General features: G+C 30.3%; 2 protein-coding genes across 2 annotated transcripts; both read right to left on the reverse strand.

The window, feature by feature from the left end:
- Positions 1 to 4,939: 4,939 nt before the first annotated feature.
- On the reverse strand, positions 4,940 to 7,170 carry LOC123894155 (inorganic pyrophosphatase 2-like). The gene is made up of 4 exons (XM_045944062.1): positions 6,958 to 7,170; positions 6,730 to 6,851; positions 6,157 to 6,358; positions 4,940 to 5,459 (listed from the first exon to the last, which is right to left on the reverse strand). The coding sequence occupies exons 1-4, from the start codon at positions 7,093 to 7,095 to the stop codon at positions 5,085 to 5,087; spliced, it is 837 nt and encodes a 278-aa protein (XP_045800018.1). The 5' UTR covers positions 7,096 to 7,170; the 3' UTR covers positions 4,940 to 5,084.
- A 3,464-nt stretch (positions 7,171 to 10,634) lies between these two features.
- On the reverse strand, positions 10,635 to 12,888 carry LOC123894156 (inorganic pyrophosphatase 2-like). The gene is made up of 4 exons (XM_045944063.1): positions 12,632 to 12,888; positions 12,348 to 12,469; positions 11,791 to 11,992; positions 10,635 to 11,174 (listed from the first exon to the last, which is right to left on the reverse strand). The coding sequence occupies exons 1-4, from the start codon at positions 12,767 to 12,769 to the stop codon at positions 10,818 to 10,820; spliced, it is 819 nt and encodes a 272-aa protein (XP_045800019.1). The 5' UTR covers positions 12,770 to 12,888; the 3' UTR covers positions 10,635 to 10,817.
- Positions 12,889 to 17,973: the final 5,085 nt, after the last annotated feature.

The following is a 17,973-nucleotide window of genomic DNA, read 5'->3' on the forward strand; positions in this document are numbered from 1 at the left end:
TTTAATTGGTCTATGTGAGTTTAGTTCATTTGTGACATCACATCGTATATATAGAAGTTGAAGTTCAAACTCCGAACACTCTATTTATTTAAGAGTGAAATTTTTAATCACTAAACTATCCAACAAATATATAAAATTTTTAAGAACTGATTATAATATTGGTTACTAAATTGATCACAAAAAATCGGTTACTAAATTAATTTTTGTAGTGATAAAAAAAAAAATTTGTGACTTGTGACATTTGAGTCACATGCATAGAGAATTACATGTGACAATCACAGGATCCCCCTACATTGGAGCATAAATCCACCCTCCACCACTTTATATCTTGTCAAACAAAGAAAACCTCCTCCACCATTGAGATGAATTTCAAGAGTTCCTAATTTTTGTTTTCTTTTGTTTTTACCACCGGTATCTGGCCTATTGTATCGTCTTATCTGGTTCGAGGTCAATTATAGCATCAAGTTATTTCAACTCCTCCTAATCGTAGTTGCGAAAGATCGAACTGTACCAAGTCTAACGGCAATCATCACTAGACCAACTAACAATTAGGAAGGGTTCTTAAATCTACTCCTAAATGAATGGTGTTTTGTACTCTTCTCACTTAGACAATTTTTTTCACCACAATTATCCGGTCCACTGGACCGTCTAATCTGGTTCTGAGGTCAGTTCTGACATCAAGTGATTTCAATCTTCCCCCGATCGCAGTTGCGAAAAATCGAATTGTGATTCTCCTACCAAATTTAATGTCAATCATTACTGAACCAAGTAACGATCGATCACTTTAGACAATCTTTTGTTACAATGAAAAAACTCTTGCCAAGTTAAAAGAAGAGGGCGATGAAAGCAATAGAACAAACAAATAAGGGTATTGTTAACATGTGCCCTAAGGGCACATGTTAAGATATACCAAAATAGAAATTCAACATTTAATGATACAAGAAATTTAATGCTTCAAAAGTCAAAATGGACAAATTAGCATTTAATAATTTCTATTTTTACTTCCTTAACATGTGCCTTAAGGGCATAAGTTAACATTCTCCAACAAATAAATATTTAGTAAGTAGATAAATTATGCGTAAAAGAAATACCTACCCTAGATCCTCATAATCTACACACTTTCCAGAAATTGCGGACACCTTATCATAAAATCAATATTCTACATTCATCCGACCAAAAAATGAGAAGTTAATTTGTTAAGCTATAGTATCAGTGATGAAAATTTAATAATTGAGTCAAAAATAAAACAAAATCAATTTTTTTAATATATGAAATGAAAAACGATTGAAAACTTACACATACACGTGAATAATCAAAGTTTGAATCCTTATCGTAGTGTCCGATCTAATCATTTCAACATTTCTATCCGTTGATTTATAATTTATGAATAAAACAAAACAAAACAAATCATGGCATTCCACATCTAATTTAAAGCTAAATACAAAACAAGATGAGAATCGACAACAATTTGATTATACGTAACAGAATATAAGTGTGACTTAACTTTAGTGTACATGTACAATAGTGATTTTTTTTTTTAAAAAAGTAAATCACCATGTGGTTCCCCAAAATTGTAGGGGGTCGGGTATTTTACCCTTAATTAATATTTGTGAATAAGCAAACAATACTCTGATTTTGAATGACAATGACTCAATGAGTATATTTATTAATTAACTTGTATATGGTTGGAGGACAATACTCTGATTTTGTGACATGGACGCCAAATGCTTATATGACAAAACCATCTCTACGCCAACTCAGTGCCACATAATATGGTCAGACTAGTCTTAGTGTCACATCATCACTTCTTAAAGTATGTTTCATTTTAAACCTAATCATCACCTCAAGTAGATACTAACTTGAACGTCATAGTGTTTGTAATACATCCCAAACTTTGGAGTTGAATGGGTTTCGGCCAAATACCATCATCTGAATAGCTACCCTCCACCGGTCCATCATCGCAATTGTGAACCCTCACCTTCATATGGTACGCCCCACTTCTCGGCTAGCCACCAAATTATTGAGGTTAATGACCCCACACCCACCTCGATCCTAGGATTTCCCTAGGGGTAGGAAACCAAACATATACATTTTGGCTAACGACTTGTTCTCGGAAACGATAAGACGCAATAACACTAAACATGATAGCAAATGTCAAAGCACAACCTTCAAATTAATATATTTCCTTGAGATGTTGACACGAGTTTAAAAATACATTAAAATGTTCATTGCTCCCACATTTAACACAACATTACCGTTATTTCTAATGGTAGATTAACATGCCAAAAGCAAGATACAAACTTACAACGAATCAATCTACAATATAACAATATCATTTGACTATGATTCCAACAAGGGACTCTAGACCATTCATCTATGACCCCAAACAAAGGGGCGACAAGACAACCAACTACGACTTAACCGAATGGAATCCTATGCATTCAATGGCGGATTCGGAAAGGAAACTCCATTAACCATCAAAAATGACAGAAATATTGAAATATTCAAGCCATCACTTGACTCCTTCAACTAAAGACTTGGGGCAACAGTTCTGAACCGAATTTTGGAGCTACCCCAAGTCCAATACCACATTGTTTCACATCGGGATGTTTCATTATTAACCTAGCATTCACCTTAAATATATATTAACATAAGTGTCAAAGTGTTTGCAGTACATTCCCATCTTTGTGTCGGAAATATGGATTCCAAACAACCACCCCCATCCGAAGCGCTATCATTCACCGGCCCGTCGTCGCTATTGGGAATTCGGGCAGAAATATTAATTGGCTTACTATAATAATTCAAACAGTGTCTTTTGATTGACGGAACTTATGAAAAGGAAAAAAATTGAAATTATATTTCAGCAAACTTTTGTCCTCCTACATCACTTACTTTATATAAAGACCCGTACATAGACATAATAGTCTCTTACACGCATTCGTTTAAAAAAGCAATGCCACTTTGAAATAATAATGCTCTCGTAATTGATTAATTTCCTATTCCTAAATTAATCCATAATGATTATTGTATATAGTATTTTCTTTTCTTGCTTTAATTCTCTTTTTCTTAGGTTAGATCCAACCATACTCCCATTATGTAGAAAGGCACGAAAAAAAGTGGGTTTAGTGCATGTCACACAAATAAGGCAAAACTGATGCGTAATTTGCATGGATGGATGCACATATATAGTTTTTCATGATTCAATTACTTTAAACACCAAATCAACCAAATTCAATATATTTTTCTCGTAAAGCATAGAAGATGACAAATTAATTATGATAATGGACGGGGCATGATGAAGGAAAAGTTAGATAATTGAATGTGTTTTATTTTTAGTTAAACATTGACCAGAATCCTGACCATACATCTCTATAAAAAGTATGTTTGCTAATCATGTGTTATAGATACAGTACTTGGTAGCTTAGGTAAACTTTTTTTTAAGCATTTTACTGGCTAAACTAGCACAATTAAATATAAGAAATGTAAAACTTGGATTCGAATTAAAATCCATGAAAATTATTAATATCTTTGACAGGTACCAACTAAGCTGTATTTAAGAAAAATAAACCTATTTCTATAACTTGGACATCTTAACAAAAAATATTACCTTAGTAGTTAATTTGTCTGTCCCACAATAACTATCGCATTTGGACAGGTGACCAACAATAAATTGGTGTAAGTGGTAAAGATTTTGGTCCCCTTAAGCATGTGGTCAGAGGTTCGATTTCTGACTCATACGTATGGAGAAAATTCGGTTGGGAACTTCGTACCAATATCATGCTATTTCTGGCCCACATGATTTCCCGACGAAGATTAATCATCGCTAACGGCGGTGGAAATTTCATATCAGTATCATGGTAAAAAAAAATATCAGTATTTGATAGACACATATTACATTTGGCAAGTATTTTCATATCATGAATAACATTGTCTACAATCGACATCTTGTATTTGCTTGTGAAACTAACATTGTCTACAATCGACATCTTGCTAAGACTCAACTCACATGTTGATGATTATTCCCACGGAAGCTCAACTAAACTAATCCAAATTAGAGATTTATTAATTTGTTTTTCGTTTGTCGGACCAAAGTGTGGAGTCCAACAGAACTTATAAAAACCCTTACGTAAGGTTATGATTAGTTAGGATTGAAGGTCACTGAATTTTAGTGCTCGGTAAAATCCATTAAAAATTGAGAGTAACATTTTTACTTTTTGAAATAATTATATCGGTATAATATTTGAGAAATGTTAGTTACAACACTTAATAACGTTTTCACGAATAAATGTTTTATAAAATTCACCATTAAATTAAAAACTTATATAATATAGAATACCGTTAATTTTGGGATCTCAATAACATATCAAATAATCATAGATCTGTGAATTTTTTTGCATGGATGATCTATATATATATATATATATATATATATATATATATATATATATATTAAATGGTCTTTTCCATGTCTAGCCGTTGTATTTTTAGTCGATTCATTCTTGTAGTTATAAATTATTATTTTTTGGTACAAATTATAAATTTTTTATTAATGAAATATATTAAGTTTGCTTTTGTAAAAAAAATAAAAATTTGTAATTAGACTAGCTCTATGAGATTTTAAAATTGAGAACATATTTAAGTTTACACATATTAAGATATATTGAGTTATTAAAATTCAACATTATATTTGTCAAAAAAAAAAAATCAACATTTATACATTGCATTGCAAATTGCACACTCAAAAACTAATTCCAACAATTAATAATTAACCAAACATTATTTATTCAATGGCTGAAATCTATAAATCACAATCATCAATATAGTAATATAAGTTCTATTCTTGGTAATTTATTTCCTTTTTGGATGAAATATTGGAAACTCAAAGATAAGAGAACTAGTATATTAAAACACTTCAATAGATAAACAAACACCAACAATATCCCAATCACATAATTTTTCATTTAATAAATTGAAATACTAATATTCAATATAGACCGTCCAAACTTATTCGAAACAAAGACACTGATGTTCATAATACTTGTAATCCGACTACAGGGGAGCCAGATACAATTTTTGGTTACTAATCAAAGAGGAACTGCGATGGCTTCGGGGAAAATCTTATGAGCATCAATTGAAACTGTCCCCAATTTGCAATCATTTGAGATTATTTTTGGACCAACAATGTTGTTTTCTTTACCAATGTTATTAGCTTTGTTGATGATATGAAGTAGAACATTTTCAAGCTCTTCCCCATCCATCCAATCATGTACATTTGCCTTTATGTCATTAGAATTTTTAGATACTAAATCACTTAATGCAAAGTTCATTCTAGGCATCAAATAATCACTCTCTTTGAGCTTTAAACTAGGACAAAAATCTGCATTTCCATCTCCTAAGTAAATAATTTTCTTCTTTCCTTCATCCTCAAGTGAATTTTGTAACCTTTCCATCACCAATCCCTGCATATGTCATTCGAGGGGGAGAATTATGTGTCAATTATAGTAATAAAAGAAGTTTCAAAAGGATGGGTTTTTTAAGTACTTCATATTAATTCATATATATGATAGTGATACAATTAATAATTATAGTATATTATAGCTCTATGTTTCATGTGTGTCAAAAAAAAAAAAAAAGCTCTATATTTCATGAAACATGGTTTTGCCTTTTATGTAGTCAGAAGAATTCTTTTGACTATGACATATTCTCGAAAACTTTAGCCATGTTAATATTAAATCATATACCATAAACATACACATCACAATAATTTTTCAAATATTCAAATATCATCAAATTAGATATTAAAGTAAAAATGAAAGGTTATTACCAAAAAAATGTAAGAATGAAAAGCTCATTTTAGTCTTGAAGTCAACCATTATAATGAAGAGAAAATGAAATGTTAGTTATAAGATATACATGTGGAAATAATGAAAACATTTTTTTTAATATTATTTTTATTGTTTTAAAAGTTCACTTCAAGAGGCAATATTATCTCTTTGTTAATTAACATGTAAAAACAAACATAATTTTTTTTAAAAAAAATGAAAATTTAAAATGTTTTCACTTACTAAATGGAGTTTTGCATAGTTACTTATGGATAATTAAATATGAATATAACTATATATTTAGTCATTGATAAATATATTTAGGAGGTATTGCCTTGCACATATTTGGTGGACAAAGGTTACATCCATGAGAAGATTTTAGATAATCATGGTAGGGACAAATTATGAGCCTCCCTTCTTCATTAACATAACTTGGGTTTGCAGTGATTTTTGAGAAACAATTCAGCACCCCATGATGCTTCAAAATTGTTTCAATAAAGAAACTATTTGCATCACTCACAATCCTTAGCTCACACCTGCATACAAATATTTAATCTTAATTAGGCATTAGCATCAAGGAAACAAAATTATATATTAAAAAGTGAATAAACATTATAATTAATTAAATCTTCATAAAGTGTCGGTAATAATTTGATTTTGCAACCTCGATATATAATGGTCAGAGTTCAAATTTTATTTCAGACAATTTAAAAATTGTACTAAATGTCACCGTTTTTTCTTTTGACCGACACTTGATGTCACCGTTAATAGTAAATTTTTCTCTTCTCCAAAATTTTCAAAAAATTATCAACTTATTCTCTTCTATTTTATTGACCTTAATTTCTCATACCAAGCACATTGTATATGCAATAAAAAAAAAAAAGTGATAAGAGAAAAAGAGTTATACCCAAGGGAATAAGCAGCTTCAATGGCAGGGATAATGCGTGGATGAATTGGAGTCCTATTAAGAACTTCTACTATTTCTTCAATTTTTTTTCCTTGTGAATGAAGTTCATTCATCATCTTGTCCTACAAAAAATTAGGACAAAAAAATTATTTCCATAACTTGAATTTTTTTTAAGAGATAGAACAACATTGTATTAGAAGAAAGAAAAGTAAGGAAAGTAAAGAAAACCATGAGAGGATTCCAAAGCATGTTAGGAAGAAGTTGATAGAATTTTTCGGTTAAGCCAAACTCATCAAGAACCCAATTATCACTGTCACATTCAATGATTGTTGAGTCAAAGTCAAAAATCACTATAACACCAGCCATTATAGATGAGCAAAAGCTAATTTTGAGATGATTGTGTATCTATGTGAATGTGAAGGAGATGCAAGGACCAACAGAGGGTATTTAATATTTATAGCCAAATAAAGTGTAAGCTTTGCACATAATAAGGAAGATATTTAATATTTGTAACCTTTGGATTCCATGGAATATGCTAGTGTTGATTGGATGGGCGGCCCAACATAATTAGAGGTCTAAAGTTTTATTTTGAGGTCTTATAAAATGGAGGGAAAAAAAATGAAGTAATTTATATAGGAAAGAAGATAGTCGTTGTTGTTTCGGACACACTTATTGTTGGAATTTTTCCGCCAATAAATAATAAGACAGTTGTTTTTCTTTGAGCCGACATAATTATTGGCGGAATTATATGCCACAAAATTTTTGCCTGAAGCGTGCCAAGTTACTGGCGGATTTATTCCGCCAAAAAGTGTTGGCCGTTACAATTTTGAATTCCAGGCAGATTTTTTCCGCCAATAAGTGTTGCCCAATTTTGTCTTTTAAGTTTATGGCGGAATATTCCGCCAATATGTTTTATTTTTTTTCTGATAAAATTACTTGTAGATTTTATTAATTTGTGGCAGTTTTTTCCGCCAATAATTTATTGAGGTAAAAATGCCACCAATAAATAATTTTAAATTAAGTTTGTAAATGAAGATTTTCTTGCGGTGATTCTATTCAATTATTAATTTGTTTTTAAAAAATTGTCGAGCTTAAAATTTAAATCGTCTAATCTTAATCCAACAAACGAGGATGTGTCGAATATGTGGCGTTATATTTTTATAACTAAAGACAACATTGATTCATTCTTGAGTTAGTATTTTCGATATACTTTTCCAAAGTTTTATACCTTCCATCACCCTCTCAAAACCTCAAGTCCTTCGATATTGAATTTCACATGTTTGGTTTGTTCTTCTTCACCGGAGGTCCAATATGTGAAACCAACACATATCGGTGTGTCGGGAGGGAAAGCATGGTCTCAAAGGAGTGCTCCTAGTTTGGCATGTGGTGGTTTGGGAGGTTTAGCGATCTCGGAATGATAGGATTTTTTGTGCTAAAGAATTAAATGAGTTAGACATTTTTTGTAGAAATATCCAATTTGTGTCTTGAAATTGGTTGTTAGCAATAAAGATTAACTCACCTTGCTTATTCTACGAATTGTGTGTTAATCCTTTGGATTGTTTAACTAGATAAGTTTTGGAAGGATGTTGGTTTGGACGTTCTTGTTGGGTTTTTCTTTGTATTTTTGTGTAGTTGGGTTGGATGAGTACTACATGTACTTATGTTTTATCTATGGGTAGAGTACTTCTTGTACTTATTTTCAACTTTAATATAATTTATCTTTGCCCTCGGATGAACGACTTGAGTGATTTACCTAACATTGGTTGCATGAACATTGATGAATTCGACAAAGCTTCTTTTATTTGATCAACTCCCTACACCATTTCTTCTAATTCCTTCAGCATGAGCAAGGGTGAAAAAGCTTTCATCTTGCTAGCCGAATTGGTTACAAATTTTCTTAGGAAATTGATCTTCTCCAAAAGACTTTGTAGTAGCTTCTTCTTAGTGTTAGGGGGACTAGCTTTCGCGATAGTTTTCGCATTGTACATGTGTTAGAATATTTTCTAATATTTTGTGGGCTGCAATCAATTGTGGATTTTGGTTTTAATAAAACAGGTTGATGTTATTGTGATCCATTTGATGATGCTTAAGCCCGATAATTGTGATCAAGAATAATGGGCCTTGAACACTAATTCTGATTTGTGTAGAAACAAAGTGTAGGCTCAACTCTAGAGTCCATGATGGGTGGTACTAGGGTTGTGATCTTATATAAGATTGGCTAGGTCCCCTTTGCCGTCACGTACAAACACAGTAAACTCATTTGTGGTTTTTTCCATCAAATACCTCAAAGACCGGAGCAAGTGATAGGCAAAGGAAGATCTTGTCTAATATATGATATCGGTGATTCCGATATCGGCTATTCCGGTAAACATGATTGTCAATTCAAGTAAGTGTATTCTAATTTCATATAATATATCGATCTCTAATTGTTAATTCTTACGCCCTGTCCACTTCATCTCCCTTCCCCATGCACCAAAAATCTAGGAATTTATCGGTTGATACCCCAAATGCGCGTTTAGCTAACTATCTTTAAACCATGCAATCTCATTTTTTTAAGGCATGTTCTAGTGGTTGGGTCACGAGGGGGCAGCCGGAGAATCATCCACATTGAGTTCAAGAACAACTCTACAAGAGTGTTGAACACTATACTTTAATCCAAGAGTGTTTGACACCATACTTTAATCCAAAACCTTAGGATGTGTTTGGTTTAAGAGAAAGAAAATGGGAAGGGAGAAAAACACGGAATTCGTGTTTACATCCATTGGAATCCGTGTTTTTCTCTAGTCCAAATACATCTATTGAAATCCGTGTTTTTCTCTCTTCCCAATTTCTTTCACTCAAACCAAACACACCCTTAAGGTGTTAGGTTTATGGGTCTTTTGATTCTTTTTATTTATAAAGTGTTTAACCTTCACTTTTTTAAGCAATGTATAACTTTAACTCACACTTGCCACAACAAGAAGATACGGAGATTCTAGTTTATTACTATTACTCTCAGAAAATAGTGATTCTTAGCAGTTGCGTAATATGAAAGATGACGAGCTAGAAAGCAAATGGATAGAGATAATGAATGATGCAATGCAAGAATGCAACAAGTAAAAGACAAAAGGCATAGAGAAAACATTATCTACTAAATTATTTCATCTATTTTGTAAGCAATACTATAATAATTGGCAAAGAAAAGAGTCTAAAGAAATTGATTTTTTAAGTAAAAATAATGAAACCACATATTTGTTATAACGAAGAAACTACTCATTTGGACAAAATTCTTTGGATTTTATTTCTCGGAATGGTAAAGTTATACCGATTATGCTTTATCTTAATTTTTTGTACTAAATTGGTTTATTATATGATTTTATTGTTTCACGTTATTAATCCTTAAATTTGAGAATATTAATTGATACCTTAGATGGATATTCATTGTTTTCTATTCACATGTTGATCTTACTTTATTAGAAAGTTTTCGGTTGATGAAATATCGTGTCTGAACAATTGTTGTAAAGAAGGGTGTAGCTACAAACATTTAAGTAAATATTTGCGTAAAATGAGAGGTCGGAGTGTAGAGAATATCCCCCAGCATTGAGCCGCAACCATTAATGTGCGGTCTCGACATTGATACATTAAAAATAGACACGAGCACGTGGTCTTAGCCCAACATGTGATCATATAAGCTTGGGATGTTGTATGAAGGAGGTGTAAGGTTTGATTTCGGCTAGTGCTAAAAAATCACTCATTCTCCAAACAAATTAATAAAATTTAGATCATATCCTACCAAAAAAAAAAAACATTTTGATCATTCATATAAGAGAAATAGAGTAAAAAATAAACACATATACATAGCTTAAAGACATAGCATGATTAAAAAAAAAATGCTTAAAGACAAAGCTTCTAAAGAGATTTTGAGATCAACTAAAGTTTGTATATAATTTTAAAATAAAATTTGACTTACACCAATTCCAAATTATAGGAAAGGTCAATTCCAAAATAAAGCAAGTAAGAAAATTAAAAAACAAAAAACGAAAACTTTTTTTTCGCAGAAAATAAAAATACTTAAGCTATTTGTAAATAGTACATATTAAACTAGCTTATTATATCTTAATAGATAGAGCTTTAGGTAAAGCCTCATGAGCCTTGAATGATGGAATCTGCATCTTAAATTCAGTTGAAATGCATTGAACATTTTCTTCCAATGAAATTTTGTTGATTAATTGATGCAAAACCCTTTCTTGTTCTTCACCATCACTCCATTCATAAATTTTAGCTTTAACAAGTGAAGGATCTTTGCAAATTAAGTCCCACACAGGAAAATTCTTCCTTGGCATCACAAAATCTTTTTCTTTAAGCCTTAAGCTTGGACAATAATCTCCACTACCATCACCAAGATAGATAAATCTTTTATTCTCCTCACATGATAGAGAGTCTTGGATTCTATTTATGATTAGACCCTGAAATTATATGATTTAGAATAAGAACTTGGCATAGAACATTATATATATAGAAATCTTCTAAATTACTCTACAAAATAAGTCATTTTTTAGTTTGATTGATGAATTATCTTATATAACAATAATACCAAATAATTTACTATATTAGTATTGTGTACAAAAATAAATTACTACTTTTAGAGTGGATGATCATCAAAGCGGATGAAAATCTTTTGTAATATTTTCCTCACTAAGTTTTGGATCTAAGTTAATATACTTGATAGTGTTTCAAGTTTTTTTTTTAAAAAAAAAACTTGATATCCTCTCAATTTTCTAAAAGAAATGGCATATTTTTTTTTGTACAAAGAAATGAAAGATTTTCGGATTCTCTTGTAATAAAATAAATAAATTTTTTATTACTAGTATTTATTTTACAAGAGATATTAAAAGTAAATTTTTTTTTTTACTAAATATATTAAAAGTAAATTAATTTATATAAAAGAAAAATAAAATTAATTTATATTATTTAATTTAATACCACATAGTGATAATTTTTTTTTAAAAAAAAAGCTGATAAAAAATAGCAAAAACCTTTTACAAATATTAGGATAAAATTAGATATATATTGGATACACACCTTGCACATGTTTGCAGGGCACAAATTACATTTGTGAGGAGGCTTATTGAGATCATGGTAAGGCAAAATTCTCAACCTTCCTTCCTCATCAACATATCCTGGATTAGTGTTAATCTCAGAGAAACATTCCCTAATTCCAAAATGCTCAAGAATTGTATCAATGAAAAGATTGTTTGCATCACTTACAACCCTCAAATCACACCTGAAAAAAAAAAGTTACAGAATGTAACCATATAAATTTTCCTCCTTTGTTTTTAATTTAAATACTATAATATTTTTTTGAGAAAAAGGAATATGCGTTGACCGTGTAAAATAATTTTACATCATCAACTAATCACAAGTCACAACTATGTTTTTGCAACGTCACCTCACTTTCTTAATATGACATGAAACGTTGAATCATTCTTATTGGTTGTAGTGTAAAAATAATTTACACCAACAGTGTGTGTCATTTAAACTTGGATTTTTTTTTTCAATAAGATTTTTTTAAAGAAACCTAAAAAAGGAAAAAAAAAAATAATAATAAATAAGTATAGATATATAATATAAATAAATACCCTAAAGCATATGCTGCTTTAATGGAAGGGATTATTCTAGGGTTTATAGGAATCCTCTTCAAAACTTGCACAATATCTTCAATGGTTTTTCCATGAGAATGAAGCTCCATCATCATCCTATCCTATAAATCAAAAATAAAACAAAAAAATGTTATATTTATGTCATATAAAAACAATGCATATTAGAGGAACAAAAAATATATATTGAAAAAACAGAGCATAAAACAGAACATAGAAAAAAACAGAGCAAAAAACACAAATCTTGGAACAAATCAAAAGTTTACCATGAGATTGTTCCATGGCATAGTGGGAAATAGTTCATTGAACAAACCATTGAAACCCAACTCATCAACAACCCAGTTATCACTGTCACATTCGACAATGGTTTTGTCGAAATCAAAAACCACTATAGTATTTGCCATAATGGTGACAAAGAAATTTTAAAGATAAACAAAAAAGAACAAATTCCCAAGAATTTGATTCCAATTGGGTATTTGAAACTGTTCTCAAAATTATATTTTTGTGGCTTGTGGTTACTCTTAAGAATGAAAGGTATTTATAGTGAATGATATAAGGCGTGAACGTGAAGTGAAGCCATAAAAACAACAAATATTTTGATTCCAATTTTAATGGGAATATTACAATTTCTGGTTTTGATTCTTAATAAAAATGAATTACAACCGTTGGATGTGATTAACTTTAGTTTGGTCAAGTAATTAAGGGATGAGATTGCAAGAAAAAAACGAATATTCGAGGGGAATTTGTTAGTGTAGTTGCTCCTCATATGAAATCCACTTCCATTGTTTATAGGAATATTCCACTTACGTTCTAATTCGTATTTAAGTTCAACAATTAGTATTAGGAAAAGTTTTTGTTTTTTTTTTTACGCAAAGTATTAGGAAAAGTTGAGTAATGAGTCATATGTCAACATAAATTATTACTATAATTAAGTTCAATGAATTACTATGATATAGGTTTTTTTTTTTATAAGCAAAAATTGAATTATAAGGAGTACAATGGGGTACTCAACCCTTACAATTCTTATAGCAACCATTACATGCTAATAATGCATTTTAAAAAAGATTTGAAATAATTTAATGGTGCCGATATTATTACTCCTCTAGTCTCATATATAAGCAATTTTTTATTTTTTAGATTCATTGAATAATTGATGTATCTGATCATTTTTTGGTCTACATACATCAATTATTGAATGAATCTAAAAAGTGGAAAGTTGTTTATATATGAGACTAGAGGGAGTAGGTTAGACATTTTTCATGGGAATACCATTTAGAATATCTCTATGTGGGTTTTTGATGTAATTGTTATCGAAAGGTCTAACTCAATTGAATATGTTGATGTTGCTCGGTTGAATATGTTCACTCGGATTCAAATTTGGGATCTTAACAAACTAGTTTAGTTCATTGAATTCGATGAATTTGGTAAAATTAATTGTTGAATTAGGGTTGTAAAAGTTTGTCTCTGGCGGCTGAGAGAATTAATTGTTGAATTGAACCTTGATATATATATATATATATATATATATATATATATATATATATATATATATATATATATATATATATATATATATATATATATATATATATATATATATATATATATATATTGCGATTCTCCCCTATAATATGAAGATTCTCTCATTTTAACCCCTTATTGGACAAGGTGACACTTGACTGGACAAAATTGATGATGTGGCGTGCTTACGTGACTTTTAATTTTTTTTATTAATTTAATATATTACATAGATAAAAAAAAATTAAAAAATGTGTTCCTCACCCTTCTTAATAATCTTCATCTTCATCTTCTAAAGAACAATTATCAATGATTATTCATTCATTTTCTAATAGATGAACTAACAACATAACAACTTTCCACTTTTTCATTCTCTGTTTTTCACGTCCCCATGCATGTGCCATATAAATGCTTCATCCATAGCAATGATCTCTCTTGTCTTCTATGTGCTGTTATTCAATCACCGCTCAACTATAGCTCAACCACCGGTCAACCACCTTTCAACCATCACTCTATCTTCCCTCACTTGTTGTTGTGTGAGCCACCGTTTTGAATTCACCGTTATCTTATGTGAGTCGTCGTTCTGCATATTCTCTATGATTCATTGAGTGAAATTGACATCAATATGAAGGGAATTATAACAAAATTACTATTCCAGGTGTTTTCATCTGCGTTTTTTGTTGTAGTTGTTGTCTTGTTTTGTCCCGTCAAATGTCGCATAGGGTTGTCACGTCAGCAAAAAATCAAGATTCCAAATCCAAGTGGTCATTAAGGGGGGTAAATGATGAAATATTCACATTACAAGGGTGATTCATCTTTTTTTACAAGGAGTAAATAAAAATTTGCTAGCATTACAAAGTAGTAAACATCTATTAATGCTAAATTTTATTATTTTAGTATTATCGTTTAGAAATAATGAAAATAAATTACCATGTTTTAGAAATAAAAAACAAGGTTGAGTCATTTAAAAAAAATAATATAACGACCCATCATTGCGGGTTAGTTTCAGGCTCTGTTTGGTAAAATAAAGCTATAAGCTAGCTTATAGCTGATAGCTGAAAAGCTAGCTTATAGCTGATAGCTGAAAAGCTAGCTGATTGAAATTAAAGTGTTTGGTAAAATTAGCTTTTTAAATGATTGATAAATATAAAAAGACATAAAAGGACATTTATATGTAGTGGGTAGTTTTTGTTAGTGGGTAGTTTTTTATTTTATAAAAAATAATAAAATTAAATTAAAGGTTAAAAATGGAAAAAACTGTAAAAAGCTATAAGCTATAAGCTCAAACGCTACTTGAAATAGCATCTAAAAAAAAACTATAAGCTCGTGAGAAAAACTTTTTACCAAACACTTTTATTTTTTTCAAATAAGCTTATAAGCTAGTCCAATAAGCTATAAGCTAGCTTATTGGACTTACCAAAGACACCCTCAGTGTTTTTTATGGTAAGCTTATCACTTACGACGGTATGAGTTTTTTTTGAGCTAGGTGATTTTAACTTAGGCATGTTATGAAATAAGGTTGTAATTTTTTAACCAACTTGAAAGTTTTTCTTTTTTAATATATCTTCTTTTGAAATTTTAAACACCACCAAACTATCCTTTTTTAAAACCTATATATAAAATTGTCCTACTTTTTATTTTTCAATTCATTTTCTCCAAACCACCTGGCAGAACTTTGATAAAAATCGAAAGAAAATAAAATAGGTTTTACACATTTCCTCCAATTCTTTTGGTGAAAATGTGATATTTTACATTTGTTTTTCTTTTTTATTTTCTAACAAAAGTAAGGAATCACATTTTCGCCAAATGAATTGGTGGAAATGAGCAAAAGCTACTTTTTCAATGTCATCAAAATTCCGTCAATTGGTTTGAGGAAAATGAATAGCAAAAAAATAAAAATAGAACAATTTGGTATATTGATTTTAAAAGAAAGTAATTTAATGTTTAAAATTTCAAAAGAGGATATATTAAAAAATAAAAAACACTAACTTTTTTTATTAAAAAAAAACTAACTTGAATGCTATGATTTCTCGTATTTTTAAGTAGTTTTTTTTTAATGAAGATTGGTAAACTTGGAAGTGCATTGCCTACATATGATTTTATGTTCTTGACGGTAATATATTGTTTCCCTTTTTACTCCTAACATATGTCCCAAACAACAAGACCCCTTACTAGCTTTCAGATTTTTGTTTTCAGAGTTTCACATGGACGGAACTAGATATAAAAGTAAAAAGTACAATGACTCTGTTCGATAAAACCAAGTTTTAAACTTAAGATTCATAGCTTATAAGTTAATATTGAAGGAAAAAAAACATTTGATAATATAATTTTCACGACTTTATAGCTTATTTATACTAACTTATACTTTATTGTGATAAGTTAATTTAATTAGCTTATAAATTATTATTTTTATTACAATTTTACCCCTATTACCGCACTTGAAAATATTAAATATTAATTAAACATATTTTTATATAAGGGTATGGTCGATGTCAAGCGCATCGTGTCCATACGGTTGTTGATTTGGGGGGTGGGGGGGCGTACTTGCAAGCATTTTGACGATCAAATAAATACATATGCGAAGTGCGAGGTTATAAAGAATATTGGAACATTACTCGAGTCATTCGTTATGAACATCTCTCTCTCTCTCTCTCTCTCTCTCTCTCTCTATATATATATATATATATATATATATATGTCCCAACGCATAGCCACAATTATTGACGAGATAGCGTAAGTCGCGGGATCGTCATCAACAAGGAGGGAATCAATGACATTTAGTGCATTGATTAACACTAACACTGTGTTTGTTTTGATAGATTTATGAGAGAGAGAGAAATAAAGAAGAGATAGATAGCAAAGAAATAAGGTATTTCTTCGGTTTGGATGAAGAGAGAAATAAGAAGAGAAATAAGTTTTTTAGATGGGTCCCATGCCAAAAGAAATCTTTTCTCAACAGGTGAGATTTGTGAGTTGAAGGAGTGGAGAGATGCAGTTTCCCACAATGTCCTTCTTATTTTTGTTGAGTTTTAAATATGAAGGATAAATTTGTCTTTTTTATTTTTATTAATTTCTCTCTATCCATATTTCTACCCACCCTCTTCTCTATTTCTATTCATCCAAACAACATAGAATTTCCACTCAACTTCTCTCTTATCTCTCTCTCTCTCTCTCTCTCTCTCTCTCTCTCTTCACTATTTCTCTCTTTCTTATTTCTTTGAACATCCAAACACAGTGTAAAAACTATTGATGTTGTGTCGGACATTACGAGTGCTTGTTGAAAACTTTGACCCTTGTCTTAGGGGCGGCGCGACACCAAGAGCAAATTAAGTTTAGCATTGTCCCAATCCAAAACATGTTAGATTATCAGAATAAAATAATTCAATCTATAGAATTAAAATTGTCAGGCTAGAACCGACGATGAATCGTTCAAAGTGATAAGTGTCTTGGTCCTCTTAAGCATGTGACCATAGTTCGATTTCTGACTCGTGCGCGTATGGAAAGTATCCAATTGGAAGAGGAGAACCCACCTTATGTGCTCCACAGGTTCCCCGATAGATAATCATCGTTAACGATAGTAAAACCTTCGAATTAATATCATGGTAAAAAAAAATGTCATGCCAACCTTTTAAAGAGCAAATCACTAAATTAGTCCTAACTATGTAAAACATTCTCAAATATGCTTAAAACTTTACAAATATTTCAAAAAGGTATATGACTTTATCAAAATGTCAAATTGGTCGTATATTTCAATTTGGGCCAAAAATTTATCCACATATTCTCAATTTATCCTCTAATATATTTTTGAAAGGATTAATATGAGTAAAATTTAAGAGAATCGAAGACTTTTTTAAAATATTCATAAAATCAAGTCAATGAAATATTTAAAAGTATCTTAAAGAATTAAAGACCGGCTTGATGATTTACTCTCTTTTTAAATCACAGAGATAACATTATTTGATGCTCATACAATTTGTTTCTCTAAAAAACGTGTCTAATCCCAGGGATTGAGATTGACTGTCGTAAATTTTTGCATAATATAACACTATAACCGAACTCAATCATTAATTTAAGATTATATGATTTAGAT

The sequence above is a fragment of the Trifolium pratense genome, linkage group LG7 (assembly GCF_020283565.1).
Source record: "Trifolium pratense cultivar HEN17-A07 linkage group LG7, ARS_RC_1.1, whole genome shotgun sequence".
In the NCBI taxonomy this organism is placed as follows: Eukaryota; Viridiplantae; Streptophyta; class Magnoliopsida; order Fabales; family Fabaceae; genus Trifolium; species Trifolium pratense.

Excerpts from the sequence above, each read along its gene's own strand:
- LOC123894156 (XM_045944063.1), bottom strand. The coding sequence starts at position 12,769 with ATGGCAAATACTATAGTGGTTTTTGATTTCGACAAAACCATTGTCGAA. Across the intron at positions 12,470-12,631 it reads TGCCATGGAACAATCTCATG|GATAGGATGATGATGGAGCT; the intron begins GTAAACTTTTGA and ends TTTGATTTATAG. Across the intron at positions 11,175-11,790 it reads GCCCTGCAAACATGTGCAAG|GGTCTAATCATAAATAGAAT; the intron begins GTGTGTATCCAA and ends ATATAATTTCAG.
- LOC123894155 (XM_045944062.1), bottom strand. The coding sequence starts at position 7,095 with ATGGCTGGTGTTATAGTGATTTTTGACTTTGACTCAACAATCATTGAA. Across the intron at positions 6,359-6,729 it reads GAAGCTGCTTATTCCCTTGG|GTGTGAGCTAAGGATTGTGA; the intron begins GTATAACTCTTT and ends ATTTGTATGCAG. Across the intron at positions 5,460-6,156 it reads GTCCACCAAATATGTGCAAG|GGATTGGTGATGGAAAGGTT; the intron begins GCAATACCTCCT and ends TGACATATGCAG.